The following is a 23067-nucleotide window of genomic DNA, read 5'->3' as shown; positions in this document are numbered from 1 at the left end:
GACTTTCGTTTGTTGGAAGATTTTTAATCACAGTTTTAATTTCAGTGCTTGTGATTGGTCTGTTCATATTTTCTATTTCTTCCTGGTTCAGTCTCGGAAGGTTGTGCGTTTCTAAGAATTTGTCCATTTCTTCTAGGTTGTCCATTTTATTGGCATATAGTTGCTTGTAGTAATCTCTCATGATCCTTTGTATTTCTGCAGTGTCAGTTGTTACTTCTCCTTTTTCATTTCTACTTCTATTGATTTGTGTCTTCTCCCTTTTTTCTTGATAAGTCTGGCTAATGGTTTATCAATTTTGTTTATCTTCTCAAAGAACAAGCTTTTAGTTTTATTGAGCTTTGCTATGGTTTCCTTCATTTCTTTTTCATTTGTTTCCAATCTGATCTTTATGCTTTCTTTCCTTCTGCTAACTTTGGGGTTTTTTTGTTCTTCTTTCTCTAATTGCTTTAGGTGTAATGTTAGGTTGTTTATTTGAGATGTTTCTTGTTTCTTAAGGTAGGGATTGTATTGCTATAAACTTCCCTCTTAGGACTGCTTTTGCTGCATCCCATAGGTTTTGCGTCGTAGTGTTTTCATTGGCATTTGTTTCTAGGTATTTTTTGATTTCCTCTTTGATTTCTTCAGTGATCTCTTGGTTATTAAGTAGTGTGTTGGTTAGCCTCCATGTGTTTGTATTTCTTACAGATTTTTTCCTGTAATTGATATCTAGTCTCATAGCATTGTGGTCGGAAAAGATACTTGATACGATTTCAGTTTTCTTAAATTTACCAAGGCTTGATTTGTGACCCAAGAGATGATCTATCCTGGAGAATGTTCCATGAGCACTTGAGAAAAATGTGTATTCTGTTGTTTTTGGATGGAATGTCCTGTAGATATCAGTTAAGTCCATCTTGTTTAATGTATCATTTAAAGCTTGTGTTTCCTTATTTATTTTCATTTTGGATGATCTGTCCATTGGTGAAAGTGGGGTGTTAAAGTCCCCTACTATGATTGTGTTACTGTCAATTTCCCCTTTTCTGGCTGTTAGCATTTGCCTTATGTATTGAGGTGCTCCTATGTTGGGTGCATAAATATTTACAATTGTTATATCTTCTTCTTGGATTGATCCCTTGATCATTATGTAGTGTCCTTTTTTGTCTCTTGTAATAGTCTTTGTTTTAAAGTCTATTTTGTCTGATATGAGAATTGCTACTCCAGCTTTCTTTTGATTTCCATTTGCATGGAATATCTTTTTCCATCCCCTCACTTTCTGTCTGTATGTGTCTCTAGGTCTGAAGTGGGTCTCTTGTAGACAGCACATATATGGGTCTTGTTTTTGTATCCATTCAGCCAGTCTGTGTCTTTTGGTGGGAGCATTTAATCCATTTACATTTAAGGTAATTATCGATATGTATGTTCCTATTACCATTTTCTTAATTGTTCTGGGTTTATTATTGTAGGTATTTTCCTTTTCTTCTGCTTCCTGCCTAGAGAAGTTCCTTTAGCATTTGTTGTAAAGCTGGTTTGGTGGTGCTCAATTCTCTTAGCTTTTGCTTGTCTGTAAAGGTTTTAATTTCTCCATCAAATCTGAATGAGATCCTTGCTGGGTAGAGTAATCTTGGTTGTAGGTTTTTCTCCTTCATCACTTTAAATATGTCCTGCCACTCCGTTCTGGCTTGCACCGTTTCTGCTGAAAGATCAGCTGTTAACCTTATGGGGATTCCCTTGTGTGTTATTTGTTGTTTTTCCCTTGCTGCTTTTAATATTTTTTCTTTGTATTTAACTTTTGATAGTTTGATTAATATGTGTTTTGGTGTGTTTCTCCTTGGATTTATCCTGTATGGAACTCTCTGTGCTTCCTGGACTTCATTAACTATTTCCTTTCCCATATTAGGGAAGTTTTCGGCTAGAATCTCTTCAAATATTTTCTCAGTCCCTCTCTTTTTCTCTTCTTCTTCTGGGACCCCTATAATTCAAATGTTGGTGCGTTTAATGTTGTCCCAGAGGTCTCTGAGACTGTCCTCAATTCTTTTCATTCTTTTTTCTTTTTTCTGCTCTGCAGTAGTTATTTCCACTATTTTATCTTCCAGGTCACTTATCCGTTCTTCTGCCTCAGTTATTCTGCTATTGATCCCTTGTAGAGAATTTTAAATTTCATTTATTGTGTTGTTCATCACTGTTTGTTTGCTCTTTGGTTCTTCTAGGTCCTTGTTAAACGTTTCTTGTATTTTTTTCATTCTGTTTCCAAGATTTTGGATCATCTTTACTATCATTATTCTGAATTCTTTTTCAGGTAGACTGCCTATTTCCCCTTCATTTGTTAGGTCTGTTGGGTTTTTGCCTTGCTCCTTCATCTGCTGTGTGTTTTTCTGTCTTCTCATTTTGCTTACCTTTCTGTGTTTGGGGTCTCCTTTTCGCAGGCTGCAGGTTCATAGTTTCCGTTGTTTTTGGTGTCTGTCCCCAGTGGCTAAGGTTGGTTCAGTGGGTTGTGTAGGCTTCCTGGTGGAGGGGATTAGTGCCTGTGTTCTGGTGGATGAGGCTGGATATTGTCTTTCAGGTGGGTAGGTCCACGTCTGGTGGTGTGTTTTGGGGTGTCTGTGGCCTTATTATGATCTTAGGCAGCCTCTGTGCTACTGGATGGGGCTGTGTTCCTGTCTTGCTAGTTGTTTGGCATAGTGTGTCCAGCACTGTAGCTTGCTGGTTGTTGAGTGGAGCTGGGTCTTGGCGTTGAGATGGAGATCTCTGGGAGATTTTTGCCGTTTGATATTACGTGGAGCTGGGAGGTCTCTTGTGGACCAATGTCCTGAACTTGGCTCTCCCACCCCAGTGGCACAGCCCTCACACCTGGCTGGAGCACCAAGAGCCTGTCCTCAACACGGCTCAGGATAAAAGGGAAAAAAAAAGAAAGAAGAAGATAAAATGAAATAAAATAAAATAGTAAAGTAAAATAAAAGTTATTAAAATAAAAATAATTATGAAGAAAAAAAATTTTTTAAGTAATAAAAAAAGAAAAAAAAAACGGACAGACAGAACTCTAGGATAAATGGTAAAAGCAAAGCTATACCGACAAAATCACACACACAAGCATACACATACACACTCACAAAAAGAGAAAAAGGGAAAAAAATATATATATATCGTTGCTCCCGAAGTCCACCTCCTCAATTTGGAATGATTCGTTGTCTATTCAGGTATTCCACAGATGCAGGTACATCAAGTTGTTTGTGGAGCTTTAATCCGCTGCTTCTGAGGCTGCTGGGAGAGATTTCCCTTTCTCTTCTTTGTTCACACAGCTCCTGGGGTTAAGCTTTGGATTTGGACCCACCTCTGCGTGTAGGTTGCCTGAGGGCGTCTGTTGTTTGCTCAGACAGGACGTGGTTAAAGGAGCCGCTGATTCGGGGGCTCTGGCTCACTCAGGCCTGGGTGAGGGAGGGGTACGGATGTGGGGCGAGCCTACGGCAGCAGAGGCTGGCGTGATGTTGCAGCAGCCTGAGGAGCGCCGTGCGTTCTCCCGGGGAAGTTGTTGCTGGATCATAGGACCCTGGCAGTGGTGGGCTGCACAGGCTCCTGGGAGGGGCGGTGTGGGTAGTGACCTGTGCTTGCACACAGGCTTCTTGGTGGCGGCAGCAGCAGCCTTAGCGTCTCATGCCCGTCTGCAGCAGCCTTAGCGTCTCATGCCCGTCTCTGGGGTCCACGCTGATAGCCACGGCTCGCGCCCGTCTCTGGAGCTCCTTTAAGCAGCGCTCTTAAACTCCTCTCCTCGTGCACCAGGAAACAAAGAGGCAAGAAAAAGTCTCTTGCCTCTTCAGCAGCTCCAGACCTTTTCCCGGACTCCCTACCGGCTAGCTGTGGTGCACTAGTCCCTTCAGGCTGTGTTCATGCAGCCAACCCCAGTCCTCTCCCTGGGATCCGACCTCCAAAGCCCGAGCCTCAGCTCCCAGCCCCAACCCATCCCTGCAGGTGAGCAGACAAGCCTCTTGGGCTGGTGAGTGCTGGTTGGCACCGAGCCTCTGTGCGGGAATCTCTCCGCTTTGCCCTCCACACTGTCTCCGCTTTGCCCTCCGCACCCCTGTGGCTGCGCTCTCCTCCGTGGCTCCGAAGCTTCCCCCTTCCGCTACCTGCAGTCTCCGCCTGTGAAGGGGCTTCCTAGTGTATGGAAACCTTTCCTCCTTCACAGCTCCCTCCCACTGGTGCAGGTCCCGTCCCTATTTTTTCTTTTTTCTTTTGCTCTACCCAGGTACGTGGGGAGTTTCTTGCCTTTTGGGAGGTCTGAGGTCTTCTGCCAGTGTTCAGTAGGTGCTCTGTAGGAGTTGTTCCACATGCAGATGTATTTCTGATGTATTTGTGGGGAGGAAGGTGATCTCCACGTCTTACTCTTCTGCCATCTTGAAGCTCCTCCCCTGCTTGTAGATTTTCTGATGATGCCCATTCTACCTGGTGTGAGGTGATACCTCATTGTAGTTTTGATTTGCATTTCTCTAACGATTAGTGATGTTGAGCAGCTTTTCATATGCTTCTAGGCCATCTGTATGTCTTCTTTGGAGAAATGTCTATTTAGGTCTTCTGCCCATTTTTCTTTGGGTTGTTTGTTTTTTTAATATTGAGCTGCAAGAGTTGTTTATATATTTTGGAGATTAATCCTTTGTCTGTTAATTCATTTGCAAATATTTTCTCCCATGTTGAGGGTTGTCTTTTCATCTTGTTTATGGTTTCCTTTGCTGTGCAAAAGCTTTTAAGTTTCATTAAGTCCCATTTGTTTATTTTTCTTTTTATTTCCATTACTCTAGGAGGTGGATCAAAAAATACCTTGCTGTGATTTATGTCAAAGAGTGTTCTTCCTATGTTTTCCTCTAAGAGTTTTATGGTGTCCAGTCTCTAATCCATTTAGGTCTCTAATCCATTTTGAGTTTATTTTTGTGTTTGGTGTTAGGGAGTGTTCTAATTTCATTCTTTTACATGTAGCTGTCCAGTTTTCCCAGCACCACTTATTGAAGAGACCTTCTCTTCTCCATTGTACATCTTTGCCTCCTTTGTCATAGATTAGTTGACCATAGGTACGTGGGTGTATCTCTGGGCTTTCTATCCTGTTCCGTTGATCTATATTTCTGTTTTTGTGCCAGTACCATATTGTCTTGACTACTGTAGCTTTGTAGTATAGTCTGAAGTCAGGGAGTCTGATTCCTCCAGCTCCATTTTTTTCCCTCAAGACTGCTTTGGCTATTTGGGGTCTTTTGTGTCTCCATGCAAATTTTAAGGTTTTTTGTTCTAGGTCTGTAAAAAATGCCATTGGTAATTCGATAGGGATTGAATTGAATCTGTAGATTGCTTTGTGTAGTATAGTCATTTTGACAGTATTGATTCTTCTAATCCAAGAACATGGTATATCTCTCCATCTGCTTGTATCACCTTTAATTTCTTTCATCAGTGTCTTATAGTTTTCTACATACGTGTCTTTTGTCTTCCTAGGTAGGTTTATTCCTAGGTATTTTATTCTTTTCATTGCAGTGGTAAATGGGAGTGTTTCCTTAATATCTCTTTCAGATTTTTCATCATTAGTGTATAGGAATGCAAGAGATTTCTGTGCATTAATTTTGTATTCTGCAACTTTACCAGGTTCATTTATTAGCTCTAGTAGTTTTCTGGAGGCATCTTTAGGATTCTCTATGTATAGTATCATGTCATCTGCAAACAGTGACAGCTTTACTTCTTCTTTTCCAATTTGTATTCCTTTTATTTCTTTTTCTTCTCTGATATCCGTGGCTAGGACTTCCAAAACTATGTTGAATAAGAGTGGTGGGAGTGGACATCCTTGTCTTGTTCCTGATCTTAGAGGAAATGCTTTCAGTTTTTCACCATTGAGAATGATGTTTGCTGTGGGTTTGTCATATATGGCCTTTATTATGTTGAGGTAGGTTCCCTCTATGCCCACTTTCTGGAGAGTTTTTATCATAAATGGGTGTTGAAGTTTGTCAGAAGCTTTCTCTGCGTCTATTGAGATGATCATATGGTTTTTATTCTTCAGTTTTTTAATGTGGTGTATCACATTGATTGATTTGTGCATATTGAAGAATCCTTGCATCCCTGTGATAAATCCCACTTGATCATGGTGTATGTTCCTTTTAATGTGTTGTTGGATTCTGTTTGCTAGTATGTTGTTGAGGATTTTTGCATCTATATTCATCAGTGATATTGGTCTGTAATTTTCTTTTTTTGTAGTATCTTTGTCTGGTTTTGGTATCAGGGTGATGGTGGCCTCATAGAATGAGTTTGGGAGTGTTCCTTCCTCTGCAATTTTTTGGAAGAGTTTGAGAAGGATGGGTGTTAGCTCTTCTCTAAATGTTTGATAGAATTCGCCTGTGAATTCATTTGGTCCTGGACTTTCGTTTGTTGGAAGATTTTTAATCACAGTTTTAATTTCAGTGCTTGTGATTGGTCTGTTCATATTTTCTATTTCTTCCTGGTTCAGTCTTGGGAGGTTATACCTTTCTAAGAATTTGTCCATTTCTTCCAGGTTGTCCATTTCATTGGCATTGAGTAGCTTGTAGTAGTCTCTTAGGATGCTTTGTATTTCTGTGGTGTCTGTTGTAACTTCTCCTTTTTCATTTCTAATTTTATTGATTTGAGTCCTCTCCCTCTTTTTCTTGATGAATCTGGCTAACGCTTTATCAGTTTTGTTTATCTTCTCAAAGAACCAGCTTTTAGTTTTATTGATCTTTGCTATTGTTTTCTTTGTTTCTATTTCATTTATTTCTGCTCTGATCTTTATGATTTCTTTCCTTCTGCTAACTTTGGGTTTTGTTTGTTCTTCTTTCTCTAGTTCCTTTAGGTGTAAGGTTAGATTGTTTATTTGAGATTTTTCTTGTTTCTTGAGGTAGGCTTGTATAGCTATAAACTTCTGTCTTAGAATTGCTTTTGCTGCATCCCATAGGTTTGGGATCGTTGTGTTTTCATTGTCATTTGTCTCTAGGTATTTTTTGACTTCCTCTTTGATTTCTGCAGGGATCTCTTGGTTATTTAGTAACGTATTGTTTAGCCTACATGTGTTTGTGCTTTTTACGTTTTTCCCCCTGAGATTCATTTCTAATCTCATAGCGTTGTGGTCAGAAAAGATGCTTGATATGATTTCAATTTTCTTAAATTTACTGAGGCTTGACTTGTGACCCAAGATGTGATCTATCCTGGAGAATGTTCCATGCGCACTTGAGAAGAAGGTGTAATCTGCTGTTTTTGGGTGGAATGTCCTATAAATATCAATTAAATCTATGTGGTCTACTGTGTCATTTAAAGTTTTTGTTTCCTCTGTATTTTTTGTCTGGATGATCTGTCCGTTGGTGTAAGTGAGGTGTTAAAGTCCCCCACTATTACTGTGTTACTGTCGATGTCCTCTTTTATAGCTGTTAGCAGTTGTGTTATGTATTGAGGTGCTCCTATGTTGGGTGCATATATTTATAATTGTTATTTCTTCTTCTTGGATTGATCTCTTGATCATTATGTAGTGTCCTTCCTTGTCTCTTATAACATTCTTTATTTTAAAGTCTATTTTATCTGATACGAGTATTGCTACTTCAGCTTTCGTTTGATTTCCATTTGCATGGAATATCTTTTTCCATCCCCTCACTTTCAGTCTGTATGTGTCCCTAGGTCTGAAGTGGGTCTCTTGTAGACAGCATATATATGGGTCTTGTTTTTGTATCCATTCAGCAAGCCTGTGTCTTTTGGTTGGAGCATTTAATCCATTCACGTTTAAGGCAATTATTGATATGTATGTTCCTATTACCATTTTCTTAATCGTTTTGGGTTTGTTTTTGTAGGTCCTTTTCTTCTCTTGTGTTTCCCACTTAGAGAAGTTCCTTTAGCATTTGTTGTAGAGCTGGTTTGGTGGTGCTGAATTCTCTTAGCTTTTGTCTGTAAAGCTTTTGATTTCTTCATCAAATCTGAATCAGATCCTTGCTTGGTAGAGTAATCTTGGTTGTAGGTTTTTCCTTTTCATCACGTTAAGAATATCATGCCACTCCCTTCTGGCTTGTAGAGTTTCTGCTGAGAAATCAGGTGTTAACCTTATGGGAGTTCGCTTGTATGTTGTTTGTCGTTTTTCTCTTGCTGCTTTCAGTAATTTTTCTTTGTCTTTAAGTTTTGCCCATTTGATTAGTATGTGTCTCGCCGTGTTTCTCCTTGGGTTTATTCTGTATGGGACACTCTGTGCTTCCTGGACTTGGATGGCTGTTTCCTTTCCCATGTTAGGGATGTTTTCGACTATAATCTCTTCAAGTATTTTCTCTGGTCCTTTCTCTCTCTCTCTTCTCCTTCTGGGACCCCTATAACGCGAATGTTGTTGCGTTTAATGTTGTCCCAGTGGTCTCTTAGGCTGACTTCATTTCTTTTCATTCTTTTTTCTTTATTCTCTTCTGCAGCAGTGAATTCCACCATTCTGTCTTCCAGGTTACTTATCCGTTCTTCTGCCTCAGTTATTCTGCTGTTGATTCCTTCTAGTGTATTTTTCATTTCAATTCTTGTATTGTTCATCTCTGTTTGTTCTTTAATTCTTCTAGGTCTTTGTTAAACATTTCTTGCATCTTCTCGATCTTTGCCTCCATTCTTTTTCCGAGGTCCTGGATCATCTTCACTATCATTATTCTGAATTCTTTTTCTGGAAGGTTGCCTATCTCCATTTAGTTGTTTTTCTGTGGTTTTATCTTGTTCCTTCATCTGTTACATAGCCTTCTGCATTTTCATCTTGTCTATCTTTCTATGAACGTGGTTTTTGTTCCACAGGCTGCAGAAGTGTAGGTCTTGCTTCTGCTGTCTGCCCTCTGGTGGTTGAGCCTATCTAAGAGGCTTGTGCAAGTTTCCTGATGGGAGGGATTGGTGGTGGGTAGAGCTGCGTGTTGCTCTAGTGGGCAGAGCTCAGTAAAACTTTAATCCGCTTGCCTGCTGATGGGTGGGGCTGGGTCTCCTCCCTGTTGGTTGTTTTGTCTGAGGCGACCCAACACTGGAGCCTACCCGGGCTCTTTGGTGGGGCTAATGGCGGACTCTGGGAGGGCTCATGCCAAGGAGTACTTCCCAGAACTTCTGTTTCCAGTGTCCTTGCCCCCGCAGTGAACCAGAGCCACCCTCCACCTCTACAGGAGACCCTCCTACAGTAGCAGGTAGGTCTGGTTCAGTCTTCCAAGGGGTCACTGATCCTTCACCTGGGTCCTGATGTGCACACTACTTTGTGTGTGCCCTCCAAGAGTGGAGTCTCTGTTTCCCCCAGTCCTGTCGAAGTTTTGCAGTCAAATCCCCCTAGCCTTCAAAGTCTGATTCTCTAGGAATTCCTCCTCCCATTGCTGGACCCCCAAGTTGGGAAGCCTGACGTGGGGCTCAGAACCTTCACTCCAGTGGGTGGACTTCTGTGGTATAAGTGTTCTCCAGTTTGTGGGTCACCCATCTAGCAGTTATGGGATTTGAGTTTATTGTGAATGTGCCCCTCCTACCATCTCATTTTGGCTTCTCCTTTGTCTTTGGATGTGGGGTATCTTTTTTGGTGAGTTCCAGTGTCTTCCTGTCGATGATTGTTCAGCAGTTAGTTGTGATTCCATTGTTCTCGCAAGAGGGAGTGAGATCATGTCCTTCTATTCTGCCATCTTGAACCAATCTGCCCAGTAAATGTATTTCTTGAGCACTTATTCTGTGTCAGATCTTGCCCTTAGAGAGCCTAGATTAAAGGAAAGACAGACACAAAAATAATTCCTTAGTTAATTAATTGCAATTGTAAATTTTAGGAAGGATTAGAGTTTTGTTCGTTTGTTTTTTGAGAACACATAGTGCAAGACCTGGCCTGTGCAAGACCTGGCCTGTCCTGAGAGTCAAATAACACTTCTTAATCTGGCAAGGATGAATGGGCGTTAGCTGGTTGAGGAAGGAATAAGTTGGGCAGAGGTGAAGGAGTGCAGAGAGAGCATTGCAGACAGAGGGAACAGTATGCTTGATGGTTTTGAGGCAGGGAGGAACAAGGCTTGCTCTAAGAACTATAAGATGAATGTGACACTGACATCCTTCCAATTTCTAGAAATATATAGTCATTATTTTAATAGTGTTAGTCTCGCACATGGTAATTTTTAACTACAGTTTTTTAAGCTTTGTTATGTCCTTTAATTTATATTTAGATATAAATTAGTGATTTTTTTTACTTTTGTTATCTAAAGGAACTAAATGAGATTAGAACTTAAAACTGAGGTTCTTAAAAGAACATACTTTGGGGGCTTCCCAGGTGGCGCAGTGGTTGAGAATCTGCCTGCCAATGCAGAGGACATGGGTTTGAGCCCTGGTCTGGGAAGATCCCACATGCCGCGGAGCGGCTAGACCCGTGAGCCACAACTACTGAGCCTGCGCATCTGGAGCCTGTGCTCCGCAGCCAGAGAGGCCGCGATAGTGAGAGGCCCGCGCACCGCGATGAAGAGTGGCCCCCACTTGCCGCAACTGGAGAAAGCCCTCTCACAGAAACGAAGACCCAACACAGCAAAAATAAATAAATAATTAATTAATTAAAAAAAAAAACCTAAGCCCTAGTTAAAAAAAGAACATACTTTGCCGTGGCATCCGTGGTTTAGTCTTTTCGGAAGTTGTCTTCTGATAACTAAATATCTATGTTATATGACTAAAACACTGACATTTAGGTAATAGATTCGAAAATTTGAGTGTTTGATGGGTCTTATTTGTAATATTTATTTTATACTGTTCATTGTTATTTCCAGGTTCTATACACGCTTTTTTTTTCCCCCCAAACATTTTTCTTATAAATTGCTTTCTATTGTTACACCGTAGACTCAGGTCAGTAATAGATACTTGGGAATGGTATGCAACAGTGTTAGATCAGAAACTCATTTCTCTGTTCAGTTTTCCTTTGCAAGTTATAGTTTCTGGTCTTTTTTCTTCTTTAATTGTTGTTTCTGATTTAGTGAAAGAAAAAAAGGAATTGTCTGAAAGAAAAAGTATCTTAACATTGGGGTTTTTTTTTTTTTTTTTTTAGTTACATAGCATAAGCAACACAGGAGAATTCACTTAGCTAAATTCAAATGCGTGAACTTACCCTCCTCAAATTTGAACTAGATCTAAGACATATCCTAAGTTTTGTGTTTATACAAGATTCTGTGCCACATACTTCTTGTCTAGTACATAAATTTAGGTAATAAAACCGTTGAAGAGAAATCCCCAGATGTTCTAGTATTAAATTGAAATTACTGTGTTATTTTGGCAGGTTATTCTCGTTCAAGTTAATCCAGGTGAGACTTTTACAATAAGAGCGGAGGATGGAACACTTCAGTGCATTCAAGGTAAGGAAGTTTTTTGTAAGCTTTCTAATCAAAGAAGTTTTCCTTTATTTATTATTTTATGGAAGTAGAGTTTATCTCTGAGTCTGCATGTGATTTTCTAGAAGTAAAATTTATCTTGGATTTTTTTTTTTTTTTTTTGCTTTTATTAGGGGCTCCTTAATGCTGATGTGGGCCTGTGATATATAAGTGACAAAGTTAAATATCTTGAGTATTCTATTGACTTTTAAGTGAATTAAATTAACTTGGGAAAGCTTGCATTGTATTCATATATTTCGGAATTTGGTAGTCCTGAAAAATGCAGAGATTTTTAAGAGAGCTTAAAATTCCAGATGAGAACAGCAAGTACTTTTTCAAATTAGGTAAAAGTTTCAAATACATATTGTGATGCTATCCAAATGATGCTTTTAGAGGTAAAAATATGTATTAAATATCTGTTATTTATTACTGAGTAACAAATTACTCAAATTTAGTAGCTTAAAACAGTTCTTGTCTACAGTTTCTGTGGGTCAGGAATTTAGGCACAGCTTAGCTGTGTCCTGTGGCTCTGGGCCTCTCAAAATGCTAAACTCCAGGTGTGGGCTAGATAGAGCTACAGTCACCGTAAGGCATGTCTGAGTGTCAGTCTGTTTCCAGGCTCGCCTAAGTGGTTGTTGGCAGGATTTCGTTTTTTTTGTGGGCTAGTGGCAGGCGGCTTCCCTCTGTTCCTTGCGAAGTGGCCTCTCCATGGGGGCGCTTACGTTATGGCAGCGTCATCGGAGCAGCAACTAAAGGGCAAGAGGGAGTGGTATGTCCAGCCCGCTCCAGAAAGGGGATGACACACAGTATGAATACCAGCAGCCAACTTTCAGAAAGCTGCCCACCGCAGTCCACCCTCGGCCCTCAGTAATCCGTGTCTCTCTCACATGCAAGGTACCCCCTCCTAAGGTCTGCATAAGCCTTATTCCAGTACAGCATCAGCTCAGAGTCCAGAATCTGCTTATCTCAATAAGCTCCAGGAGCAGGTGAGGCTCCTTGGGTGTAGTTCTTTAAGTACTGCTCCTACGGCATTTCAGTGAATTTCTAGTTTGTGTAACACTGGTGCCTCTTCTCTATAGTTCTCTAAGGAAAGAAAGACGCTTAGGTACTCTGATCCATGTGGGGTTCTGTGTAGGAAGATCAATCCAGATATGGAGTTAGTCTATAAATACTGCTGTGTTGGAGGGCACTGTGTGACAGCTCTTTTTGGCAGTGATTGGGATTATGGGGCAAATGGTAAATTGGCCTGTAATTGAGTTCAGTACTAGGTTATTGATTAGACTGGAATCTGACCAGAGGTCTTATTTTAATACTTGGGCTTGCTCACCAATATATAAAGAAAATGAAGGAAAATGCCCTTTAGTTTTAGTTTTCCATAATGAGTTGCATGGAAAAAGTTGATCTTCCTATTGTTTTGCATAATAGCAGAGTGTGCTGCTGTGTCGTTTCGTTACTTGTTTTTGAAACTATAAGAACAAAAATTTAGGAAAAAAAATTAAAACTCATTAGGCTAGAATCCTAGTGGGTTTTAATTGCAGTTAATCTGAAATGATTTAACCATTTCATTAATGATTTTTTCTGATTGCATTCATTGTGTCCCTGAAATTGATCTTGGTGTTCTAAACCATTTAAAAACCAAACCTAGTCTTCGGTGATAGATCACACAAAGGAACTTCAGGTAAAAGAAGAGAGAAAAATATTTTAAAATAGTATGGGTTACAGAATCTTCTACCTACTTGTAGAACTGTAACAGATATTATCAACACATAAAACCTCAAAATTCACTCTGTATCTTAAAAAAAAAAAAACACACTAGTAAAACTAGATGAAAAGTTATTTTACCTACATAGAATGAAGCTGATATTTCCAGTTCAGTAAGAGAATAGTTGAGCTTCTGGTCATGGTAACATTGGAACCCTATGCATTGGCTAGAAGACTGTGTCCCTCTACAACTGAGTGTGTGTAATAGAATCTATAAAAGCAAATTGCTGAATGGATCAACATATATAAAATCCACTTTTTCAATGCCAACTGCTCCTACTTTTGGTGTCTGAAGAGTGTGTGTGTGTGTTCGTCTAGTTAGCCTCTTCCTCACTTTTTGTGGGTCCAATTCGTAACTGGTATACTCTGCAGGGAATTTAGCAAGTATATTGCTCTGTCCACAGTGGAAACTTTGTATTTATTCATGATGGTACTTGGAGATAAGTGACACTAACACCCCTTTCAGTGATTTAAAAAAATGCCATTGACTAAAGAAGAATTGTAGAGCCATTTATCTTTGGCTTACTGAGCCTTCCTATTCTTTGTTCTCTTCTGAACACTCAGGTACTGTGGTTATCTTTATTTGGACATGTTGGTACCTGGCCCAACTAATTGAAATGACACAGGACAGGATGAGGGTGACCTGGAACCCCAAGTGGTTTGCTAGGGCTTGGGAGGCCCTGGGACAACAGGATCAACTGCAGGAACTGGAAGGAACCCCAGTCCAGACCCATTGTTGGCCACTCATGCATAACAGACAGCCACTCAGCCCAGGTGCTCTCATCCCCCCCTTCATCTGAGTTCCAGTGTGAGTTAGTGAATGCTTCACTCCAGGTAGGTAAAGCATATCAACGTAGAATGTGGGAATAGGCAATATGTTTATAAATTCCAACACAAGTTGTTACTATCCTTTCACTGTGATTAACATCCCTATCATTGCTAATATTTATTCAACTCTTAGCCTTATGTATTCTCTCATTGAATGGGTATGACAGATACACATGAGGAAGCTGAGACCTGTAGAGGCTAATTCACACATCTAAAGTCATATAGTGCAGCTACATGTAAAAGAATGAAATTAGAACACTCCCTAACACCATACACAAAAATAAACTCAAAATGGATTAAAGACCTCAGTGTAAGGCCAGACACTATAAAACTCTTAGAGGAAAAGACAGGCAGAACACTTTATGATGTAAATCACAGCAAGATCCTTTTTGACCCACCTCCTAGAGAAATGGAAATAAAAACAAAAATAAACAAATGGGACCTAATGAAACTTAAAAGCTTTTGCACAGCAAAGGAAACCATAAACAAGACAAAAAGACAACCCTCAGAATGGGAGAAAATATTTGCAAATGAATCAAGGGACAAAGGATTAATCTCCAAAATTTACAAGCAGCTCATGAAGCTCAATATCAAAAAAACAACCCAATCCAAAAATGGGCCGAAGACCTAAATAGACATTTCTCCAAAGAAGATATATAGATTGCCAACAAACACATGAAAGAATGCTCAACATCACTAATCACTAGAGAAATGCAAATCAAAACTACAATTAGGTATCACCTCACACTGGTCAGAATGGCCATCACCAAAAAATCTACAAACAATAAGTGCTGGAGAGGGTGTGGAGAAAAGGGAACCAACCCTCTTGCACTGTTGGTGGGAATGTAAATTGATACAGCCACTATGTAGAACAGTATGGAGGTTCCTTAAAAAACTAAAAATAGAATTACCATATGACCCAGCAATCCCACTGTTGGGCATATACCTGGAGAAAAGCATAATTCAAAAAGAGTCATGTACCACAGTGTTCATTGGAGCTCTATTTACAATTGCCAGGACATGGAAGCAACCTAAGTGTCCATCGACAGATGAATGGATAAAGAAGATGTGGCACACATATACAATGGAATATTACTCAGCCATAAAAAGAAATGAAATTGAGTCATTTGTAGTGAGGTGGATGGACCTAGAGTCTGTCATACAGAGTGAAGTAAGTCAGAAAGAGAAAAACAAATACCGTATGCTAACACATATATACGGAATCTAAAAAAATAAATGGTTATGAAGAACCTGGGGGCAGGACAGGAATAAAGATGCAGACGTAGAGAATGGACTCGAGGACATGGGGAGGGGGAAGGGTAAGCTGGGACAAAGTGAGAGCATGGCATGGACTTATATATACTACCAAATGTAAAATAGATAGCTAGTGGGAAGCAGCCGCATAGCACAGGGAGATCAGCTCAGTGCTTTCTGACCACCTAGAGGGGTGGGATAGGGTGAGTAGGAGGGAGTCACAAGAGGGAGGGGATATGGGGATATATGTATATGTATAGCTGATTCACTTTGTTATACAGCAGAAACTAACACAGCATTGTAAAGCAATTATACGCCAATAAAGATGTTAAAAAAAAATAAATAAAGTCATCTAGTGAGAAACAGCAGAGCTCTTTATTGCCTTGCTCCGTGGCTTTACGTCAGGGAATCATGAACTCAAATCGACTCCATTTTCTTGGGCACGTGACAAGAGCAAGATGGGTTCCTATTCCTGGAGTAACAGGATTCTGGGAAGGATGCTAGGTGAGTACTCAGGTGACCAGAATGAGATAGAGATGGTTTGCAGAGCAAAAGTGGATGGTGGAGACGGGGTCTTTGGAATAAGACAGGTACCCTGTTCACAGAAGTGAGAGGAGGATAGTTTGATACAGGGAGTATTGATTTAGAAGTCCTTAAATTATCTCTGTCCAGAGTCAGGATTGGGCCCAGAGTTGGGGTGGGCTGAGCTTCTAGGTGGGGCTTCCAGCTTCAGTTGCTGGAAGAGGATGGGTACAATGGTAGAGGACTGGTTAGGAAAGGATCTGAAATTGAGTCATATTGTAATGGCAACTTGTAAAAGATGCATTTGTATTTTACTAAAGATTAAAGTTAAGAGAATGAAGCTCTAGTTGTGCTTTTTCAACACCAGCCAGCAGATGGGGAGGTGTTTTTTTCGGCGGGGAAGGAGAGCGCGGCGATTGGTGGTTGTGGCCTTCGGGAAAGTTTGAAGTCATCCCCATTGCTTACACCGTGGTTGAAACTGTCAGCTTGATAGCTTTGCTATTTCAGCACTAGCCAGCACAGTAAGAATTGTTGGGGGCTGGGGGGTGGGGTTAGGGGGAGGGAGTGGAGCTGGTTGCAGGCCTTCCTGGAAACTTTGAAATTACACCATGTGAGGTCAACCCCCTCTGCTTGTAGTCGAATTTGTCAGCCTAATAATTTTCTCTATAGGACATTTATGACGTCACTAGAAAGACCCCAGAAGCTCATTGTGGTGCCATGAAAAGGCAGTCTGGAAATTCAGAGCAAATCAATGTAAAGCATATGGTTACTCTGGGGAAAAAACAAGATTTTGTTTTCATGGGAATGTCCTTGGTGATAATGAAGGAAGAAAAACACAGGAAACATACAATATGCTGTGAAAGCAGATTCATTTCTAATGGAATATTTCTCAATATTTCCATGAAACATGAATCATAGGTCTTGAAGGGGCCACAGAAGGTCATAGTTTATTCTTACTTGGAGGCAGCACTATACCTATGGCATCCTAGACAAAAGATTTTTCTTTCCTAGGCCAGGTGAAAGTGTATAAAGAGCTAATTGTTAGGGAAAAAAGAATCTTAGCGATCAATCTGAATTTTTTCCTCTGGTGAAATTCAGGAATTAATAGAGGGCAGCTGCAGGTCTCTCCCGTTATTTTCATATCCGTGTCTGGGCTGAGGTGCTGGCAGTGCAGCCTTCCTTCCTGCCCACGCGTGCCATCTTTTTATCCGGGCCAGTTCTCTGCTCCCTGTAAAACGCTTCAGCCAAAACAAATACCACTCTTCCTTTAAGCTCTAGGGCTCTCTCCTTCAGCAGGGGTCCCCCCCCTTCCCCCCGGACCATTTCAGTCCATTCTGACCTTTCTCTGCGTTCCTGGAGGAGCAGGTGGAGGTAGAACTGCATGTAACTATCTGGTTATATGTGTAAACCTTTCCTTAGCCCTTGAATTAGACTGTGAGTTCAGTTGTGACAGGAAACAGTGTATCCTCCACCCTACCAATACCTCCAGCCACACAGCCTGACAATAATTACTGACCACTAGGCCCTTGACTAGCTCTGGCGTTACATCAGATGTGATGATTTTTCTTTTAACTTTTACTATTGTGCCGGGAACTTGAAGATATTTAGTTAAGTGCTTTTAGGGGCCTTTAAAATCTCTATAGAAGAACTTTCAAATTTCAAATCACATTACAATTAAAGCTAATCAGTTTCCTTTAAAAAAAACATGTGTAAGTCTAAAGAACTTTCATTTTGACCAGTATTAATGCCACAGTTTTTGTCTTTCAAGACGTATTTCAAATCATGAGCCTGAAGAAAACAGGTGAATGTCCTGGTGATAACAGCAAAAAACAGGTTAAAGTGAAATGCTTGGGAATCACCATTACCCTAATAAAGAATAATATTTAAAGATATTTGATTACTAATGTTTTTTTTGTCCAGAATAATCTAGACATCTTTAAAAAGATTATTTACTCGGCTAATTTGTGGTAAGTGAGTAGAGACCTTGAAATGACAGCAGAATGTATGGCAGGAGGGAAACTTGAGGAGAGCCTTACTCTGAGGTGGCTGTAGTTTGGGTTCTGTTAGAGTGTGAAGCTTTCTCCCTCTCCTGCTTGCTCTGCTTAAGCCTTCGTCAGCTCTGTGTCTGAGTCCCCCTGCCCCACTGAGTGTGGGAACCGTATCATTGATGAACAAACAGCATGCTCTGCTCACAGGCCCCTGTGAGTGACGCCATTGAGGGCCGGTCCGCATTTTTGAATCTCCTCGTTTGTCTCCCACCCCGCTCCCCGCCACATTCAGAATCCAGACTGTCACTGGGACCTTAAAGTTACTTTTTTTTCTCATTGGGTACTTTAAGTGCATGTATTAGACTTGTTTGGCACATTAAAACACCGACCTGTCTGTCTTTCTAAGAATTTTATGAGAGGTCCTAGTGGACTCTCGTTGTCTCTTGCTTTGTTGATTGAGAAGTGACTTGAGTGATGTCATAGGTAGGGCTTGCAAGCTGAGGTAGACTATCATTTCACAAGCAAAGCTTCTATATGGTCTATGCCTTTAAAGAAAACTCTGCATATAAGTGAGAAATTCCTGTTTTACTGGCTTACAACTAAGGAAGAGGACCTGTTGCAAATGAAGTCTGTCTCCTAAGAGTGATTGAACCCTTGCCCTGGCTTAAATTTGCAAACAAGTCTTTTATCCAAACTATTTGGGTGATTTGAAAGTGAACTTACTGTCCTATGACTGCCTTTAAATAGTTTAGAATCTTTGCAAACTTTCATTACATTGAATATGTAATTGATTGTTATTTGACTGTATGTAATTACTTACGGAAAGTCTGTATTATAAGGCAAAAGATTTTTTCCTGTTACAATTTTCTTATTTTTAGAGCTTCTTTTTCTACACAAGAAACTGCTTTGAAAGTCAATTCCTTTTGCATTTGGGGGTTTGTGAGGGATCGTTAATCTGAAATGTTACTGTGAACAGTTAAGGCCTCACTTGAGAAAATCTTTTAGAATTGAAAATACCAAGTCTTTTGCCCAGGCTAGCCCCAGTGTCCTGCCCATCTTTCTGACTGATCCAAAGCTGTATTTGGTAAGACTTAGTACATAAGTTTCCAGTGAGGCTCTAGGCTGAGAGAATCTGAGTTTCTAGGAATATCTGAATTATTCCACCAACTTGCCAGCTCATTTTATAACTTAAATATTAGATTTGGGACAAATCAGTCTCTTACCTGTGTGTGTGTAATATTGATTAAATGTTGGTGAAAAATCACTTTTAGCATTTTGGAGAATACCTGATCTCTGAAATGTTTGAGAGCCTTATTTTGGGCATGATGATTTGCCTTTTTTCTCATACATGGACATGCATAGTTGTTTGTGCAAACAGGAGTTCTGTATGCGGACCTGACAGGCCTCCTTTCAGACAATAGCTTGCTGCCGAGTAACTGGAAGTTTACCGCCAGAGTAGTCTCCATGAGGGTCAGTGAGTACTGATGGGCCCAGAGCAGAAAGTCCAGTTTATGGAGGGGGTGGGAGGAAAGTCTGTGATTGTAAGTGTGGCTGTCATCGTGCTGGGACTGAGTAATGTCCTGAGACTGGGTTACATCAGTGTGAAACCATGCTGCTTCCCAGGAGGTGGTGTGAAGGCCCTCTCAAGGGAAAATATCCAGTGTGTCTGCTGCTTTCTACCCTTCCCATTTATCTCGATTGTTTTTCGCTATTGTTACATATCCATAATTAGGACAAAAACTGTACACAAAATTATATTGTCAGACTTTCTTTGGCCTTTTCCTTCAAGTAAAGCTTGAGTGATTTAATTGTTAGAAGTTATAAAGGTTATGTTCTAAGAGTAAAGGCTCTGTAGTGAGAATCCCTGGTTGTTTGCTAGATAATGGTTAAACTCTTAGCCTCAGTTTCTTTCCTCTCTTAAAATGGGGATAGTGGGAATACCTATCCAGTAAGGTTGTGAGACATTCCATTGTAAGTACTAGCCTCATCATCATCATCATCTAGTAATGTACACAGCTTTGCTGATTATTTTTGTTCTAAAGAGATGCCATGACCGGTTGTGGGCAATGACTTGGTTATCAGTCAAAGTTCGAGCCTCCATTTCATTGCCTACTTAACAATAAGCTTGCTTTCATGGGTTGATGGCGATAGCAACATTTCAGACATTTCAGATGAAGGTTTATGGGGATGTATGTATTGTTCAGATAAAGGATTGTGGATAAAACAGTGGTTCCACTGTTTCATGCATTTAAAGTTAGTTTTGTTGTAGTGAAGCTTCAGTTGTTGCTTTTATTTTGGATGATAAGCTGTTAACTCTCACACTATGCCTGAGAGGCCATATTCAGACAGGCCTATAAAGTAGTGCCTATGGGTATGCCTTCCCTCCTTTAGGCCTTGTCGTTCACTTTTCAATTAAATTCCATACTTCTTTTAATCTTTATTTAATGTGTCCTGCTCTTAGGCAGTACTGAAGAGGCAGTAAGGCATATTGGTAAGATCATTATGGGTTTTTGAGTAAGATTGGCTGGCCTAGAAGTCCCCTGCATGTTAGATGTGTATCGTAAAAGCAGTTACTTCTCTACACCTACACCTAATCTGTAGAATTGGAATAATAATATCGGTCTTAAAGAATTGCTATGGGGATTAAATGGCATATTGGGTAGAAAGCCCTTAGAACAGTTTCTAAGGCAATGTAAGGGTCCAATAAATAGGAACCATTATTAGGCTCCCAGTCTCCATTATGGCTAGACATTGAACCACCTTTATTTTTGTTAATTGTCAGTTTAAAGCATTTCAGGAAAGACTCTGTGAACTTGAGGTATTGGTTAGGAGTTTTCAGATGTCTTCACATTTTAGTTGTACTGCTTCATAATATGTTTAAAAATTATGCAGTGGGAGTTTAGCTTCTGTGCCATTTTTGTCTTGCACGCTTGTTCAGCAGTGGTTAAAATGTCACTTCTGAGGGTACCACTGCTTGGCGTTCCTTAAATGTCACAGATCTTTGCATGACAGATAATTCCAAAGAGCTAATTGTCACATTACCTCGATTGTCCACCACATTTTATTTCACAGCGTATAATCTTTTAGTTCTTGCTTTATTCTTTCTGTATTTTTTACCTTTGCGTTTTACACTTACAATTTGAAATGGAAAATTTCATGTTAGAGGTGTCTTTAAAGAAGTCTGTAAAGGGTTCTTCAAGGGCAGGGGTCAAATCTTAGTGATCTTTGTATCCCAGTGCCTATCCAGCACCTCCTAGATGCTCAGAAAAGAGGAAAGTCATTTCCTGATTTACTGCTAAAAAAATCATGTCAAAATCATGGAAAAGTCTCATAGTTAATTCACAGAGGTAATTTTTTGTTTTTGTTATTGTACTTAAGTAATTAAGTTTGGTTATTTTTACTCTCCGTTCCTCAAATTAAGATAATGAATGCAGGTGTGAGTTTGTTTCCAAAAACATACAGTAATTCTGAAGAAGTCCAGTATATTGGTTAGCTCCCTTACTTGTAAAAAGCATGAGGGAGTGATCATTATATCCCTTCTTTTGATAATTTTTTTCTTTTGTGAGGAGTAGGCTGGGAACACCTTGCAAAATATTTTTAAGGCTATTTAATAGTGAAAGACCAGCTTTATCTTTTATGTTATTAGCAAGTAATTTAGATTGTTCATTAGTATTTTATTGTTTTCGTGCAGTTAAAAATTATAGCATTTATCTATAGCAGTAAACTCTCAGTAAACTCCATGTCAGACCCAGGCATAGACAGAGTACACTTTAAATTGTAAACGAGTCTGGTTACCGAAGTAAATGGAGTTGGCAGGCAGGAGGCGAAGAGAGCGTGGGTGAGGGCATTGGTGGTGGGTGTGGAAGCAGGAACAGAAATTTGAGATGTTTAGGAGATAGTCATGACTTGCTGACCAGTGGGACACACACTGAAGAGAGGGAGTGAGCTATGCACTAGATGTTGTATGTTTCCCTAAAATAGGTGGAATCCGGTCCTTTAGAAAAATGTTTGTCCTACAGTGTAAACAATAGTTTACAAACTAAACATTTTGTATTCACTCTGTCCTAATTGGACAAGCATTAGGATTAACAAAAAAGGATTAAAAAAAAAGCAAACTTTTTTTTTCCTTTAAGTAAGCGCGTTTTTTCCGCTCATCAGCTTGGGTACTGCTTCTTGGAGGAGAGTTTTCAGTGACTTGGAAGGTATTTTGCACACTAGTTTTTGAGGATATGAAGACAGTTGGGTAAAAGGGGAGTGTGTTTTAATACTTCTTTCTGGACTCATCTAAATATGGAGAAAACTGGCCTCAAAACTGCCCACAGGGACTTCCCTGGTGGCTCAGTGGTTAAGAATCCGCCTGCCAATGCAGGGGACACAGGTTCGAGTCCTGGTCCAGCAAGATCCCACATGCGGCGGAGCAACTAAGCCCGTGCGCCACAACTACTGAGCCTGCGCTCTAGAGCCCGTGAGCCACAACTACTGAAGCCTGCGTGCCTAGAGCCCATGCTCTGCAACAAAGAGAAGCCACCGCAATGAGAAGCCCGCGCACCGCAACAGAGTAGCGCCCACTCGCCGCAACTAGAGAAAGCCCGCGCTCAGCAACAAAGACCCAACGCAGCCAAAAATAAATAAATAAATAAATTTATTTAAAACAAAACAAAAAAACTGCCCACATCAGCGACTTTCCCTTATGACTCCTGGTTCGGGGCTCTTTGCATATACCCACATTTCTTGTGTGGCTGGATATAACTCCCCAACCCCCTTCAGCAATTGGAGAGAAAAGTTGAAGTGTTGAAAACTCTTCAGGTCTTTTTGTGTCTGAGTTAAAATGGAAGTGTTCCATAATTCAGATATAACATCTTTATGGACACTTTATATATGGCAGTGCAGCAGAGCCAGAATTAACAGGCTTTGTGGTATCTTTCTGGCTATAGGAGTTTCCACATTTTCACTTAATTTAAAAAGCTTCCAGTTATTAGCAAATTAAAATTTCTGTTCTAAACTGATAAGAAGAGGAGGCAAAACATCAGGGGAAGAAAAGTCTTTGGGAACAGAAGTAGAAACTTAAAAAGATAAATATAAGCATTATTCTTAGTGTGTTTTTGAGTGAAAGTGTTATTCTGTTAGAGGACCGACTAGATGAATTTTGTTTTGTTCTGCAGTTCTCAGTAAAGTGGATATACACTGTCACACAGTTATCTCATGTAGATGTCAAATTAAACTCTGCCTGTTCGTTGCTTGAAGTGCCAAGTCTTTAATGGATTATTTTGGTTATCTGGGATTGGATCTTTTAACATTGGTCCGTGTGTCTTATGCTAGATCCAGCAGTGTCAATTTCCTGTGCCTGCTGTACCAGGATACAAGCAGTGGAGACAACACGAGTACTTTGGCACAGCTAGAACTTGTCT

The 23067-nt window shown here is 40.1% G+C and overlaps 1 protein-coding gene across 4 annotated transcripts in view; it reads left to right on the top strand.

Annotated features, from left to right (window-relative positions):
• The window catches only part of FNDC3B (fibronectin type III domain containing 3B), a 350826-nt gene that overhangs the window by 92934 nt on the left and 234825 nt on the right, over positions 1-23067 (top strand). For all 4 annotated transcript variants that reach the window (XM_082393898.1, XM_082393896.1, XM_082393895.1 and 1 more), the window contains one exon: positions 11216-11291. In XM_082393898.1, the coding sequence (XP_082250024.1) occupies positions 11216-11291 (76 nt within the window). The remainder of the gene's footprint in view (positions 1-11215; positions 11292-23067) is intronic.

This window comes from Balaenoptera borealis (assembly GCF_965194805.1).
Source record: "Balaenoptera borealis genome assembly, chromosome: 5".
Classification (NCBI taxonomy): Eukaryota; Metazoa; Chordata; class Mammalia; order Artiodactyla; family Balaenopteridae; genus Balaenoptera; species Balaenoptera borealis.
The sequence above is the reverse complement of the archived record's forward strand: the minus strand, read 5'-3'. Positions and strand labels throughout refer to the sequence as shown.